Here is a 15,763-nt window from a genome sequence, read left to right as displayed (position 1 = left end):
AAGAAAGAATAAAATAATCAGGAAAATGTCCTGGTCAACATCATTCAATACTACAGGGATATTAAGTAGTATACAAGTTGAAAAGAGGCTCCTGATGACAATTAGGAGCCCACTGGTAACCTTAAACACTGCCCTTTCAGTAAACTGAAATGAATTGTGATGTGGGTAAAAGGTAAACGTAGGAAGCACCAAGTATAGCTAATTTTCTGAAAATTTAATTATGACAAAAAAAGAAGAGACATTGGGTGGTAGTTTGCAGAGAAAGATGGGGTCAAACGAAAAGGTTCTCCTGGAAATGGGGACTTGGGCACCTTTTGGGGCAGAGAGAGAAAGATTGAAGAAATGAGAGAAAAGATAAGTGAAACTAAAATATTCAAGGACTATACAGGTACACAAGGAAGAGTGAGAAAGGGTGGAATTATGCTTCTACAAGAGAATAAAATGTAGTATGGAGGTAGAAAAGAAGGAAAATGATGGAAAATGATTACCCAGGGTGTTAGAAGGAGAGTTCTGTTTTGGGCAGGAGTGGTCTTTCTATGGGAATGTGTGATAAGTGGAGAGCAGTAAAAGGTCAATAGGGTATAGAAGGTTAATCAGTAACTAAAAATAGGGTGTTCAATAGTTTAGGAATGAGATAAGGGTTTATACATTAAAACATTGAGGGTTATTGAAAGAAAAATTAAAACAGTTTCTTGGAAACTGTTTTATTATTTATTTTAAAGAAAATCCTATAAAAGAGAATGCCATTTAAGATGGCTTGTGATTTTTAAAAATTAACTTTAATCTCAAATATTTAAAAAACTTGTAAGAATAAAACATTTCAAAGAACACTGTATATCCCTTTAGACCAAGACTCATGTATTGTTAGCTTTTATATTTGCTTTAACATCTGTGTGCATTCAAGCTCTAATCGTGTGTGTGTGTGTGTGTATACAATTTTTTTTTCTGATCCTTTTGAGGGCAGGAAGTTACATGGCTCTTTACTTCTAGATACTTAAGTGTATATTTCTTAAGAATAGGGATATTTTCTTTCATAATCACAGCCATCAACTTTAGTAAATTTAACATTGAAAATATTAAGTAATCTACTCTCTATATTCCAATATCATCAATTGACTCAAAAATAGTCTTCATAACATCCCCCCACTCCCATCCAGTACAAGATTCACTCTCAGGTTAGGTACTGCAATTAGTTGCCACGTTGGAAAGAAGATATTAAATCAAATAACTTGATAACATTCAATTCAGGGGTTTGTCAAATCTCTTTCCTTCATGCAGTGCTTTGATAAAACCTGACAAACCCTGAATTGAATTAGTTATCAATGAAGGAAAGGGATAAAAAATGGATGGATCTGAGTTTGGGAGTTACTGAAGAGATAAAGATTACCAGATTATGTAGGGTAAGACAGTAAGTTCAGTTTTCAAAAGGATAAACTTGAGAGGACTATGGACCATCTATGTGAAGATGTCAACAGGCAAAACCAAAAGGGGGGAAAAATCCTGGAGTTTGAGAAAGAGGTCAAGGCCAAAGGTAATACATTATTATATCTACAAAAATATTCATGGAGCTGATATTACACAAAAATATGTAGGATAAGAACACCAAGAACAGAATTTCAAGTAACCCTGATGTTTACAGGAGTTGAATGAAAGGGATCAAGCAAAAGAAAGAAGGAATGGTCATGAGAAACAATAAAACCAGAGGGAATAAACTGTATTTTTATTTTTTTAAAAAAGGTCAAGACAGCTCCAAGATATGAGAGCACAAATCAAATACACAGATTGGAACTGAAAATAATTATAGCATTTGGCAACAGGAGTTTTCAATCATGGCTTCATTGAAATCATCTCCCAGAATAACAGAGGCAGGTTTGCCTAAGTCTATCTTTTGTTGTTTTCTATTAACCTAATAAATGGCAGTTTAACCACAAACTTGATTCCTTGTCCTTGTCCTGGGACCTAGTACTATGCCAGTCCCCATAAAGGAAAAGTAAAGAGATCCATAAATTAACAGATTAGGGAATGGAATGAAGATGACCCTTTGTTATCTTTAATCCTTGATTCTAATACAGGACCATTATTTTGTTCCAATGACAAAATCTCCACTGTTACTTCCACTGCTGAAAGTAGATGCTATCATGCTCTGTGCCTAGCGAGTTGTTTCACAGCCTAGAAACTTGTCCCTGAGCAAAGAGAACTAAAATAGGATGGGGCTGATTACATGTGCACACTTAACTGTATTGCTTACATGCTTTTTTGGTTTATCCTGTCTCCACTTGGATAATACACTGAACAAGGGCAGAATTTTTGTCATCTGTCTTACGGCTATCACCTGCCTTGTCCACCTGGACACTAAATATTACTTACTGACTGAAAGAAAGCATATTACAGAACAGAGAGCTGAAGGCTTCTGATGATATCATCTCAGCCACTATGAGTAGTTTCTGAGCAATCACAGAAAATCATAAAAATACCAAAAGGCTGTTCCAGTCTAGGATTGCTAAGAAAATTTACATCTAAAGAAAAACTGAAACTCTATCTGATGCCTGTGACTAAAATCCCAGGAAAACTGTAAGTCACCAATTATAAGGAACATCAATTTGGCACTTTTTTGAAATCCCAACAAAAAACCAAGTAAGACAATCTCTCAAAATCCAGTAACATCAATTTTGCAAAATTCAGTTTTCAAAATGTACTTCTTTGAATAGTACAGTAGATATTTCTTTTCATCAAAATGGGGAAAAAACTGACAGGCTAAATATGCAGCAAAGTCATTTTCCAAAGGAAAATGCTCTGAAGAGCTTGTAATGCCTTAGAGATTTAAAAGATTTAAGTTGTGGGGTAAAATAATGAATCTGTATGGGTAAACTAAAAAAGTTTTAACAATCCACTGTAAAAAGTTTATTTGCAATTCTAACTTCTTAGTAGATTAGTAACAATTAGCACATTAATATACTACACAGGTACACCAAAAATTATGTTTAAAAATAGTTTATTTTAAAAATCTAATTACAGTATCAACACACGCTCATGATAAATTTGGAAAACATAGAAAAAGAGGATAAAGAGCATAAAAATCACCAACAAATTCCAGCACCCAAAATATAACCATTGTTAGCATTTTGTTGTAAACTTCCTTCTTCTTTTGCTTTCTATGCACATGTATAAATATAAATGATTTAAACAAACCTCAAAGTTTTCCACATAAAGAGTTCTGTATCCTGTTTTCTGAATCTGATATTATATAATGTGCAATTTCCTACAGCACTAGACATCCTTCAAAATCATGATTTTTACTGGCTGTGTTACAGTCTACCCCAGAGACATCTTATTCATTCTGAACATTCTTGCTCAAAAATCACTGACATTTTTTCTCATTATTTTTCTTGTGAACAATTCCGAGAGATGAGATTATTAAATCAAAGTGTATAAACATTTTTAGGCTCCTGATTTACACTGCTTAACTGCTTTCCAGAAAGACAGTACCATTTTAAGTTACCTGTGCCATATATAAAATATCTCACTAAAGAATATTCTTTTGTAAATAATTTTCCCCTCACTGAAAAACTGAAATAATGTATAACTAATTAAAATTAAAATCCATTTAAAATGATAAGTACCTAAATATCTGAGCAAGATTTGACATAAGATGACTGCCTTAGAGATCCAAGCAAGCAAATTTAGTTATGGAAGCAGCAATACTAGTCATATGGAAAGGATCAAGAAAATATTGTAACATTGTAACCAGTATTATTTTTATCCAAGCAGGAAAACAGTTAGAACAGTACTCTTCATACTCTTATTCAAGGCAATTGTGCTTAAATACTCTATTCAAGGAACATTGTAAACAGAAATTCCAGGATGCCAGGAAAAGAAATCCAAGAAACAGTAAAATGTAACACATTCAGGTCTTAAAAAAAAAGGCAAAATAAAGGTGCAAATTCGGTTAACTAGAAGAGAAGAGACATCTTTACATGGTACAGTACCTGATTAGAACTGGCTTTTTCAAGTCTGTCAATCATAATTTCAAATTGCAAAGGCTTAATTTCCATCTTTCTGTTAAGTCTATTTAATAAAGTCTCATCTTCTGAATCCATATCATAATCTGGTTGCTCGTTGTCTAGATTAAAAGCTAGAAAAGAAAGAAAAATTCTTTAAACTCAGGAGAAATTATGAAATTATACAGTGTTCATCATATCTGACTACAGACTGCTTCTAAATTATAGTACACTGACTAAAGGGGAGCTGAGGAGCAGGTATCTAAAATTAATTTCAGAGACTTACTGCATAGTGGAAGAAAAAACAAAATTTTGCTTTATATATGATTTAAAATTTAAACAGTAAAAATGCTAGGAAATATCTTATTTTGAAAATATATAACAATATAAAATAGCAACTATAAAAAAGATGACATGTACATGTTGACATGGTAGTCTGGTAGCATAATGAGCAACTTTGCCAAAATTAAGAATTGAGAAACAAGCTCAAGAACAAAGAGTATAATAGAAACGACGTTTCAAATTACTGAGGATAAAACAGATATCTAACGGGGAAAAAAAGGTGTTGGCATAACAGACTAGTTATCTTAAAAAATTAAGCTGAATTCCTACCCTACTTCTAACACCAGTAAGTGACATATTCAACAAAATTTTATGGTAAAAAGTAAAACACATAAAAATACTAGAAGAAAATACAGGGTAGGAATGTAGTATGGGTAGCAACTCAGAAGCCATAACACTGATTAAAAATAGACTGATTTGACTATATAAAATTTTAAAACTTCTACTTAGAAAACTTAAATCAGAAGACAAAGAACAAAAAGAAAAAAATGTACTATATAAACAAAAGGCTGATTTTCTTAAAGATTTCCTGCAAATTAGAAAAAAACTAGTAACTCAGCAAATACTGGCAAATGATGTGAATTGGTATTTTAGTGGAGAATAAATATCAATGACTTTTTTTTTTTTTTTTGAGGCAAGGTCTCATCCTGTCTATTGCCCAGGCTATAGTGCAATGGCACGATCTTGCTCACTGCAATCTCTGTCTCCTGGGCTCAAGCAATTATCCCACCTCAGTCTCCCGAGCAAAGTTGGGACTACAGGTGTACACAACCACACCCAGCTAATTTTGCATTTTTGGTAGGGATGGGGTTTCCCCATGTTGCCCAGGCTTGTCTGGAACTCCTGGGCTCAAGTGATCTGTCTGCCCCAGCCTTCCAAAGTGCTGGGATTATAGGCATAAGCCACCACATCCAGCTAAGAATAAATGTCAATGACTTTTAAACATAAAAAAAGTTTAACTTCAGTGATAGATAAATATACAATAATAAGACAATAGGTTTCACTCAGCAGACAAAGATCTAAAACTTGATAATATGCTACTGTAGAAAGAACAGCGGAAAAAAGCCCTCTCAAACCATGTGTGTAGGCAATTATAAACTGGTATTAGTTTCATTAAAAATATATCCTATTGAACTTGGTAATTCTATTTCTAGGATTCATCTTACATATAAACGAACACAGAAACAAAAGATATATACACAGGGTATTAGTTATGACATTGCAAGAAGTAAAAAATACAAAACAAACAATGTGTGTAGGATTAGATAAATGATAGTTTACACATACATGGACTATACAGACTGAAGCTCTGAGAAAGACACTGACCCATGTATACTGACATAGAATGAAACTGATCTTCATGAATACTAAATGAAAAAAGCTAAGGGGTGGAATAGTATATATAGTGCACTAATATATGTGTTTTAAAAAGGACAAGGATGGATATATATACACGTGTTTGTAAATGCACGGGATATTTTTGAAAGAATACTTAAAACTAGTAATCTCTATTTCTGCATAAGGGGACTACAAAAGGAGGGGTTCAAGGATGGTGAAAGAATTCTCTTTGTTCCCATTTGTATTGTTTGATATTTTAAGCATGTACACGTATAAGTTATTAAACCATAAAGGGTAAAAAAACTAAAATGCCACAAATTACGTGTTGAAATTACATGACAAGATTTAAAGTAAGGCAGTAAAAGAGATATCAATAACCAACAGATTGATTATACAAAGGCTGTCTGTGCAGCGATGTGTAAATGAGTATCCTACATTCATACCACGTGAAATGTCCTGGCATTCTCAGATTCAGCATTACATTCTTAAAGGTACTAACGAAGTAATAGGAACAGATGTATATAATTATATAATTTTAGTAAAATCAGCCTCCTACTGCAGACCGTACTGATGGAGTTAAAATATCTAAAGGCATTTGCTTTATAATCGGTCAATGACTACATCTCAAAAATCTAGACTTCAGCTCATCACTCAAGAAATTTTTACCACTAGATAACAATAATAAAAACAAAAATAAATGTTAGCTAACACTTATAAACTTATATAGCACTTACTATGGGCAAGGTAGTACTCAAAGTGCTTTAAATATACTAAATTAACTGTCACAACCATCCTATGTGGTAGGCAGTATTTTATCTCCCAATGAATCTCACATTCTAAAATTTGTAAGTGTTATTGTATTTAAGTATGTGATATAATCTAAAGTTAAATCAGAGGAGTTAAAGCTATTGGTGAACTAACGACAAATACTATTTTGTAAGTATGATTCATTTAAAATATTATTGAGAATAAAATGCATTTTTCTCTTATCTTTTATGTAAAACCTTGTCTTTATTACATGATAATCAATAATTCAAAAGCATGCTTTTAAAAAGTCAATTTGATCTGCATCAAAGTCAATGACAGAATGACACCGAGCTCATAAACTACATAGATTACTAAAAATTACTCTTCCTTTCACAAAGGATGTTGTATTTGCAAATGCACATAATGACAGTCCAATGATCTGCCTTAATCCACATACTAACAACAAACAGTCAATAAAATCAGGTAGTCAATACAGCTAGGAGACATTTTAGAGAAAGATTTAGGAAAGTGTGGAGCAGAGTTAACACAATATACTGAATCTATAAGTTAAACAGAAGTTTTCAAAAGTTCAAGGGCAAGGCTATATATACAAATTTTGCATGACCATCTTTTATACACCTACCTAATCTTACTCACCTCTTGTTCCTCCACCTCCTATCTGCTCTATCTTCTTATTCTATTCTTACAAAAGCCAGCACCCCAGCTTGTGAGGCAGGGGAAGGAACAAGAAAAGCTGGGAAATAGTTTAGAAAAATTAATAGTGAGAATTGATAGGAGATCTGACAATGTGTTAAATCAGAACCAGGGCAAAGACTTGCACTAGCACTCTAAGTATTCTATACTACCATTTCTCTTTCACTCAAAACCCATGTAAGAATCATTATAGATTTTGGAGATTTTTGTTGCTTTTAAACCACCAGGTACAGGTGCTTGCCTGTACCTCTCCTTACCTCAGGTTATATTATCTCCTCTACCAGAGAGGGGTATAAATTCTTTAAAAGCAGTGATTACTTTAGTCATACCTGTATACTCCCTACATGGCACTTAGAGAAACAAAAAAAAGAAAAAAAGGACATACTAAAAGCTACCGAATAAAAATAGCATTTCTAAAATGTATAAATATAAAAAGAAATTCTTTTAAACTACAAGCAGAATATTTTTTAAGTTGATTGATACCTCACTTTTTGAAACCCAGATAGCTTTCTCCTGCTACAAATACCACTTTTACAAATAGTGGGTTAGCTCCATATGTCAGTCTACCAAACAAAACAGATAAAACAATAATACCTCCCACCTTAACATAAAGAAGAGTGGGGGCAGACAGGACACTTGACATCTTCTTGATGTACTAGAGTAACAGAATTAAGATACTGACAAAGCTAATAAGGGCATGTGTCTATGTGTACATGGAAGACTTCCTGTAGTGAAGTTAACCGAGAAGGAAAGGAAAGAAAAGGAAAAGGAAAGGAAAAGAGAAAAGAAAAAAAAATAAGAGAATTTAAGAGGGTGCATGACCACTATTAGAAGAAGAAAGGAAGTAGAAAGGAAAGTAGATGAGAATTTCCTTGCAGTAGCCATCAGGTAGCTACCACTGCTCAGGAAAATTTGGTTGCTCTCTGGCAAAAAGAGCAACAGCTTCTGCGTAGGTAAGAAAGTGGGTATAACCTGCTGTTTGAATATATAAAGCATTCACACACTGACTGGTTATAGCTTACAAAATATATATAGTTAGTCAAAAATTAGTTGGTAAAGCAAATATTACTTCTAATTAAAAGTACCTTTCAAAGTTCCTTTGTACTTGGCCATATTCATATTTAAGTATCTAATAAGCACAGCTATTTAATGGAATGAAAATACAGAAAACCCGGGAGAAGAAATGATATGAGAAAATTTTCCAGGGCCAAAAAGTGGCAAGATATTTTTAGATTAAAGGGGGCTTACCAAGCGTGGTATAAAATGAGTAGCATGCAATTCAATGGCACACACAATGATGGGCCAGTTACTGCCCATTACTTTATAATACTATTATGAGTATGAATATGACTGCTATATTATACCTGTTACATATAACACATTTAGGGGAAACATTTATTCTCCATATTTCCATTCAAATCTCCAGGAGGGAAAAGTTTAGAAAGCACACTTTCAGCTTCTTTTCAGTGGTTCATTTTCCCCTCAGCCAAGGAAGGAGTGAAACTGATCTGTGAACCTGGGAGAAGGACCTATCAGCTCAACAGCTTCTGGGTACATGTTCTCCAGTGGTTCTTCCTTCCTTCATAGAAGCGGCATTCTAGTCAGTCCTCCACTACATGGTTAAGTACAGGGGCTAACTCTGTTCCTATCAGGGGGAGACCTGCTCTATCAGTGACCAACCAGCGTTAGAGTGTTTGTCTAATTCAGGGGTTAATAGAATGTCCATTAAGGCCAAATATCTCACCTTCCACACCACTTTTATTAGTAATAAAGCTGAAATTTTATGTCCATGTCTATTTATCAATTAGTTTCAAAGCAGAAAACAGAAAGGAATGTTATTTTTTGCCTTCCTAAAGCCTCCAAATTATAAACTCACTTATTTATTTTTATAAATGGCTACACTTATTCTAACTCCAAAACATTCTATTTTCTATACTCAGTCTCCACATATGGCCTTTTGACAATACACACTCACCACCCAGAATTTAGGTCACTTACCCTCTTTTCTCTGGTTATTTACACAACTAGGATGCAACTGCACATATAGCATAAGTACCCTCTAACACACTGAATGTAAACCAATCAAAAGTACTTTAAATTTAAGACTTTATAATAACAACAAAAACCACATTAATAATTTTTCTAACTTAATTCTGTGAATTTAGAACTCTTTATGTAAACCCATCTTTGTATTTATAGATGTTAATCACTGTGTGTGCCTGTCCCTAAACCCTCCTCAGCCATGTTTGATACGTGACACTCCAATCCACAGGATATCTGTGGGATCACAGATGAGCAGTTGGCTCTCAAACAGCCAGGGTTTAAAGCATACCTGGGCCAAATTTCCTCCAACAGAAATGTGAGCGCAGAGACAGCTTCTGGTTAAATAAAGCAAAATGAACACATACTTATCTCAAAACCCCATTAAAACAAAAGCAAAGGAGTTTTGTTTTTTTTTTCAAATGGCATAAATCTTTAGGGATAACAGAAACAAAGGGAGAACCATCAATTAAATTTTCAGAGCTATAAATGCCATGTATTAGCAGACAAGAGAATGCTAAAATATAAAATGGCTGCAGAGGACAGACAACAGGAAGCAGGACCCACTCCCACCCCCGCCCTGCCCCATCTAAAGACTTAGAGCAGGCTTCTCCAGCCCATGGCCCATGGGCCACACGCAGCCCAGGACAGCTTTGAATGTGGCCCAACACAGATTTGTAAACTTTCTTAAAACATTATAAGATTTTTTTGCACTTTTTTTTTTTAAGCTCATCAGCTATCATTACTGTTAGTGTATATTATGTGTAACCCAAGGCAATTCTTCTTCTTCCAATGTGGCTCAGGGAAGCCAAATGATCGGACACCCCCGAGAGGGCTGAAATCAACAGTTACTCTTTCCCTCATTCAGTGTACCTATGCAACTATTTTTCCTTCCAAACAGTATCAGACTGAAGGTTTGACCTACAAAGGTTGCTTGAGTGAGAGCCTGTGGACTCTGAAGCACCAGGCACACTGAGGGCAAGTATAAAGCTCCATATCAAAGGAGAAAGAGAGTAGTGGAAGTCTACACATGGAACCATAGAATCTCCCACCACTGCCATCCCACTCCTCCATCTCCAGCACCCACTTCAGCCATAAATACAAAAATACTATCAGCCACCCGGGAATAAGACTGTGTAGGGAGGCAGGGATAGAGGTAACAACTAGACCTCTTTGAATATTCTTAATTTTATAGACAGAACTTTTAGTATCATGCAAATATTTTATATAATTACAAAATGAAATAACGTGTTGAAAAAAAAATCTCTAAAATTAAAAAGTAAATGGAACAAGTAAAGCCAACTGTCATCTGGGTTCTACTGAAAGTGTCTTTAAGATACAGTAAAGTGACTGTACATTTCTAGTGGGAATACCCTAACCGATCAACACATGAAAAACCCTGAAATTAGTTTTCTTTCTTTCCTGAGATAGGGTCTTGCTCTGTTGTCCAGGCTGGAGTGTAATGGCACAATCTCAGCTGCAGCTTTGATCTCCTTGGCTCAAGTCATTCCCCCACTTCAGCTTCCCAAGTAGCTAGGACTACACATGCATGCCACTAGGTGTGGCTAATTTTTTTTTTTTTTTTTTTTGTAGAGATGGGGTTTCACCATGTTCCCCAGGTTGTTTTTGAACTCCTGGGCTGAAGCGATCTGCCTGCCTCAGCCCCCCGAAGTGCTGAAACTACAGGCATGAGCCACTGTGTGCAGCCCTGAAACTTTTTTGGTAAAATTATATTGTTGGTGAAAGAGTTGGTATTATTATTCTGAGACTACTGTGACAAAACATGGGGATTATGCAGATATCCTTGAGAAGTGATATTTTAAAAAATTGTGGAAAAAAAGTAACTGTAGAAAAAAGTGTGGAAGGTTAAAACCTTTAGTTTTGAATTAGAGAAGTAGTAATATAAATTAATGATGTACTTTATCTCAAAGTTTTTTTAAGTGCATATTTCATAGGTCAGGTCCACTAATCAATCTTAGAGACATGGTCAACCCAGTAGTAAAGAATACCCCAAGGACCCAACTTACAGTCTCCAAATAAAATTTCCCACTAAAAGAAACAAGAGCACCCTGTGGAAATGACTGACTTCAGATCTGGGCCAGGAAAACATGTAAGGTAACTCTAACACAGTTTCGTTTTCTTGCTTTCTGGTATAATATTATCATTTCAAAAAAACCTTAAGAGCAAACCTGAATAGGTTCCTACTGGCCAAAAGCAGCAATAAGGATGATAAATTCAATGGATTCAAATATAATACAAATGTATAATAAATCCATGATCCATAAAGATTTTAAAACAAAACAAACATTCTCATAATCATTTCTGGAGAGTACTAAAAAAAAAAAAATCAATCTTCATTGGGAAGTATATAATTTTTCATTGTTTCTTTTCTTTTGTGATGTCAGCAACCATTAATGACAATTACCTTGATTCATTAACTCATTAGGGGTTGCAAAATAGTAATTTTTTATCATTCCTGCTTGATTTACATTAGCTGGAATACTTCTATAAAGAGAACCTTCCTCTTTCTCAATTATTCAGAGATCCTGAAATACAGTTAATAGAAAAGAGAGATAAATGCTTGATTCCTGATTAAAAGAATCTTAAGAGACTGACTAACCAGCTACAACATATGGAAATTTTCTGGATCCCAATTCAAAAGTATCAACTGTTAAAAAAAAGTAAGATAAATGAGATCATTTATCTAGTAAGACAGTCAAGAAATATGTACACTGATTAAATATTTGACGAATGAAGAAAATGATATTTTTCTTTTAAGGAGTGATGTGATATTATTCTAATAGTATTATTAAATATTAATAGTATTACTATAATGCTTTTAGATAATATTATAACTATGCTTTAACATCCCCAGATCAAATAATGCTGGGATGGCTATAAAATCATGGAGGTGGAAGAAAAGGTATAAGTATAGAGAAACAATATTGACCAGTAGTATATGGCAGTTCATTATTATTATTTTTACTTCTGAATGTTAAAATTTTTCTATAAAATATTTAAAAAGCTAAATATGTAGAATATATAAAGAATCTCTTTAAAAATTCAGTAAGAAAATGACCCAGAGAAAAATGGACCCAAAGATATGAAAAAGTAATCTACATAAACATGTTTTAACTTCATTTGTGATTGATGAGACAAATTTAAATCCACAAATACCAATTCACACCCATCAAACTGACAAAAATTGTAAAGTTTCACAGTAACAAGTGTTGATAAAAATATGAGACAACAAGAACTCTCATACACTACTGGTGAAAATATAAACTGGTATCAGTTTGAAGAACAATTCTGCAGTATCTAAAGTTAAACGTGTACATTTTATACAACTCAGCAATTCTACTTTTAGGCCCACATCCTACCTAGAAAAGCTCTCATAAATGTGGACAAGAATGACACGCATAAAGGCCATTCATAACATTATATTCATATAAGCAAAAAAAGTCCATCAATAAGAATAGGAAAACTGAGATATATTTATAAAAAATATTTATGAAATGAAAACTATGTTTACATAAAAATATGCACACAAATGTTCATAGCAACTTTATCCACAATAGCCAAAAATTAGAAACAATTCAAATGTCCCTCAATGATAAAAAAATCAAACAAACTGTAGTACATGAAATTATACTCAGCAATAAATAAGATCAAACTACTGACACATGCAACAACTTGGATCATCTCAATGGAATTAGGCTGAGTAAAAAAAAATAATAATAAAGAAATCAATTCCAAAAGGTTATATACATACTGTAGATTTCACTTACATAACATTCCTTGAAATGACAAAATAATAGAAATGGGTAACAGATTAGTTGCTGTAAAACAAGGGCAATAAATGCATCTATCTCATAGGATTCTTGTAGAAATTAAATGAAATAATTTGTGCATATTATACTGCCCTCTACAGAGTATGTGTTCAATAAAGTCAAGCAATTATTACTACTGAACTTCATTACTATACCTTATTAGTAGATCAAACTATCCTCTAATATAGCCAGAAGTGAAAGTCAAGTACTACACAATTTTATAGGTCTTTTTAATATTAATGTTCTTAATAATTGGTGTATACAGAAATCATGGTTTTTAGTTTAAATAATTTAAAGTCTCAACTATGAATAACTGGAAACTATAATATTGTATTGCAAAAAAAGTACTTCTTTCTGCCTCTCTGAAGGTTAACACTTTCCATGTATGAGCTACTACATCTATTTCTCTGGCTTATTTTTTTAAAGATTAACGTATACCCAATGTGCTTTTGATTTATAAAACTTAAAGTTACTAGGGCTTCAATGGGGAAACATTTCAAATTAATTCATAGTTAAAAAAAAAAAAAAAAAAAAAAAGGAGGCGGGATATGTATCCAATCATGGTTACATGTAGGAATAATTTTTTCTATTATTCTGTGAGTCCATACATATAAAATTCTAATTTAAAGCAAAAAAGAAGTAATAAACAACCAGGCGTGGACACTTGTTAAGTAAAAGACAAGTGATATCACAAATGATTTCTTTTCCTGTATGTTTTCCATTTTCTTGGAAAAGTGGTTCTAAGCTACTTTCCTGTGGATTCCAATTATTTCTTTGGTTAAAATAGTCTAGCCCAAGGAACAGCAAACTATGGCCTGTGAGACAAGTCTGGCCTGCAGCTTGTTTTTGGTAAGGCTGTGAAAATGTAAAACAAAACAAAACAAACAAACAAACAAACCTGTTTTATATTTTTAATGGATAATTTTAAAAGTAATAATAAAAAGGGTTGGGCGTGGTGGCTCACAGCTGTAATCCCAGGACTTTGGGAGGTTATGGTGGAAGACTGCTTGAGTCCAGGAGTTCAAGACCAGCCTGGGCAACATGGTGAAACTCCATCACTACAAAAATCACAAAAAACCAGCTGGGGGCAATGGCGTAAGCCTGTAGTACCAGCTACCTGGGAGGCTGAGGTGGGAGGATTGCTGGAGCCCAGGAGCTCAAGGATGCGGTGAGCTATGAGGGTGCCACTGCACTCCCACTTGAGTGACAGAGTAAGACCCTGTATCAAAAAACAAAACAAAACAAAACAAAACAAAAAAAACAAAGCCAGAGAGAAAAAGAGAAAGGTAATAACAAAAAGGAAGAGGAGAAAAGGAGAAGAATATGTTACAGAGATCAACTGTGGTCTCCCAGAACTCAATATATTTACTAACTAGCCCTTTACACAAAAAAGATTTGCTAATCCCTAGTTTAAGTTAGTTAGGAAAAATAAAGTATTTCTGAGAAACTGGGAATGTGAAAGATAAGAAAAGGCTGTTAAGGAAGTACAATTTTCAAAATTTCACTCTTTGTGGTATGGTTTCTTCTCTAGGCCCTCTCTCCAGCTTCACCATCCATATGCAGAGAAAACAATCTTACGTGATATTTTCAAGAGACACTGTTTGGAATACTCTTAGGGTATTGGAATACTCTTAGGGAATAACAGCAAGAAATCTATTATTCTTTAAAAAATTAAAATCATCCTTAAGGACTGACGAGCTCTAAAAAGTTCAAGTCTAAATTTGGCCAGTAATTTATTTCTGGGCCTCTGAAGTTAGCTTCTTGTTTTTTATTAACTGAAAAAAACCAAGAGCTATTCACTTATATTTAGAATTGACCACTATAATTTGATTTACATTATTATGAAAAATACAAATATGTCTGCTATAACATGACAGACATTCCTAAAAAAAATCCTTTATATGCAAAATTGTATACAAAAATACAGGTTTATAAAAAAACTTATCATTGTATTGTCCAAGTCTAAACAAACTATAAATACTATTTTAGATGACCACATAAGCCACTCAGAGTGGCTGGCTACTACTTCAAGGGATATTAAAAATAGACAATAATGGCCAGGCACAGTGGCTCATGCCTGTAATCCCAGCACTTTGGGAGGCCAAGGTGGGTGGATCACCTGAGGTCAGGAGTTCAAGACCAGCCTGGCAAACATGGTGAAATCCCGTCTTTACAAAACATAGAAAAATTAGCTGGGCACGGTAGGGCGCACCTATAGTCTCAGTTACTTGGGAGGCTGAGGCAGGAAAATCGCTTGAACCCGGGAGGCAGAGGCTACAGTGAGCCGAGATCGTGCCACTGCACTCCAGCCTAGGCAACACAGTGAGACCACATCTCAAAAAAAAAAAAAAAAAAAAAAAAAGACAAAAATAACAGAATGGAATCACTGACTTGTGGGTGCTGAGACAAACAGACTGCAATAGAGCACTGTTTGAGGGCGTCGAGAGAAAATGCAACCAGTCACTAGATAAGAGTTGTGCAAGACTGCGGGTATACCTCTCTGGGAAAGGGACCCCTTAGGTACAGGCAGTCATTTTGAATTTTGTTAGAATAGAATTGAAAGAACTCTTTGACTCTTCCCAATGAAGATTTTACTTTATTTCCTGATACTAGCTCCCCTTGGTGAGGAAAAACCATAAAAGAGCCAGAACAACTTCCATGTAGTACTGACATTCACTCTTTTTTATCAATTGTTACAAAAGACTGCAAAGTCTCTGTGGTAGCTTTTTGTAAATAAATGAGATACTGTTTATA

General features: G+C 34.2%; 1 protein-coding gene across 3 annotated transcripts in view; it reads right to left on the bottom strand.

Annotated features, from left to right (window-relative positions):
* LOC105492696 (enhancer of polycomb homolog 2) overlaps window positions 1–15,763 on the bottom strand; it is a 142,472-nt gene that overhangs the window by 39,923 nt on the left and 86,786 nt on the right. For 2 of the 3 annotated variants that reach the window (XM_011759929.3, XM_011759930.3), the window contains exon 3: window positions 3,987–4,132. In XM_011759929.3, coding sequence (XP_011758231.1) covers window positions 3,987–4,132 — 146 coding nt within the window. Of the gene's footprint in view, window positions 1–3,986; window positions 4,133–7,082; window positions 7,174–15,763 lie in introns of those variants that run through there. The other variant, XM_011759931.3, reaches the window with a different exon arrangement.

This window comes from Macaca nemestrina, chromosome 11 (assembly GCF_043159975.1).
Source record: "Macaca nemestrina isolate mMacNem1 chromosome 11, mMacNem.hap1, whole genome shotgun sequence".
Classification (NCBI taxonomy): domain Eukaryota; kingdom Metazoa; phylum Chordata; class Mammalia; order Primates; family Cercopithecidae; genus Macaca; species Macaca nemestrina.
Note: the sequence above shows the minus strand (reverse complement) of the source record. Positions and strands in the feature narration are given on the sequence as shown.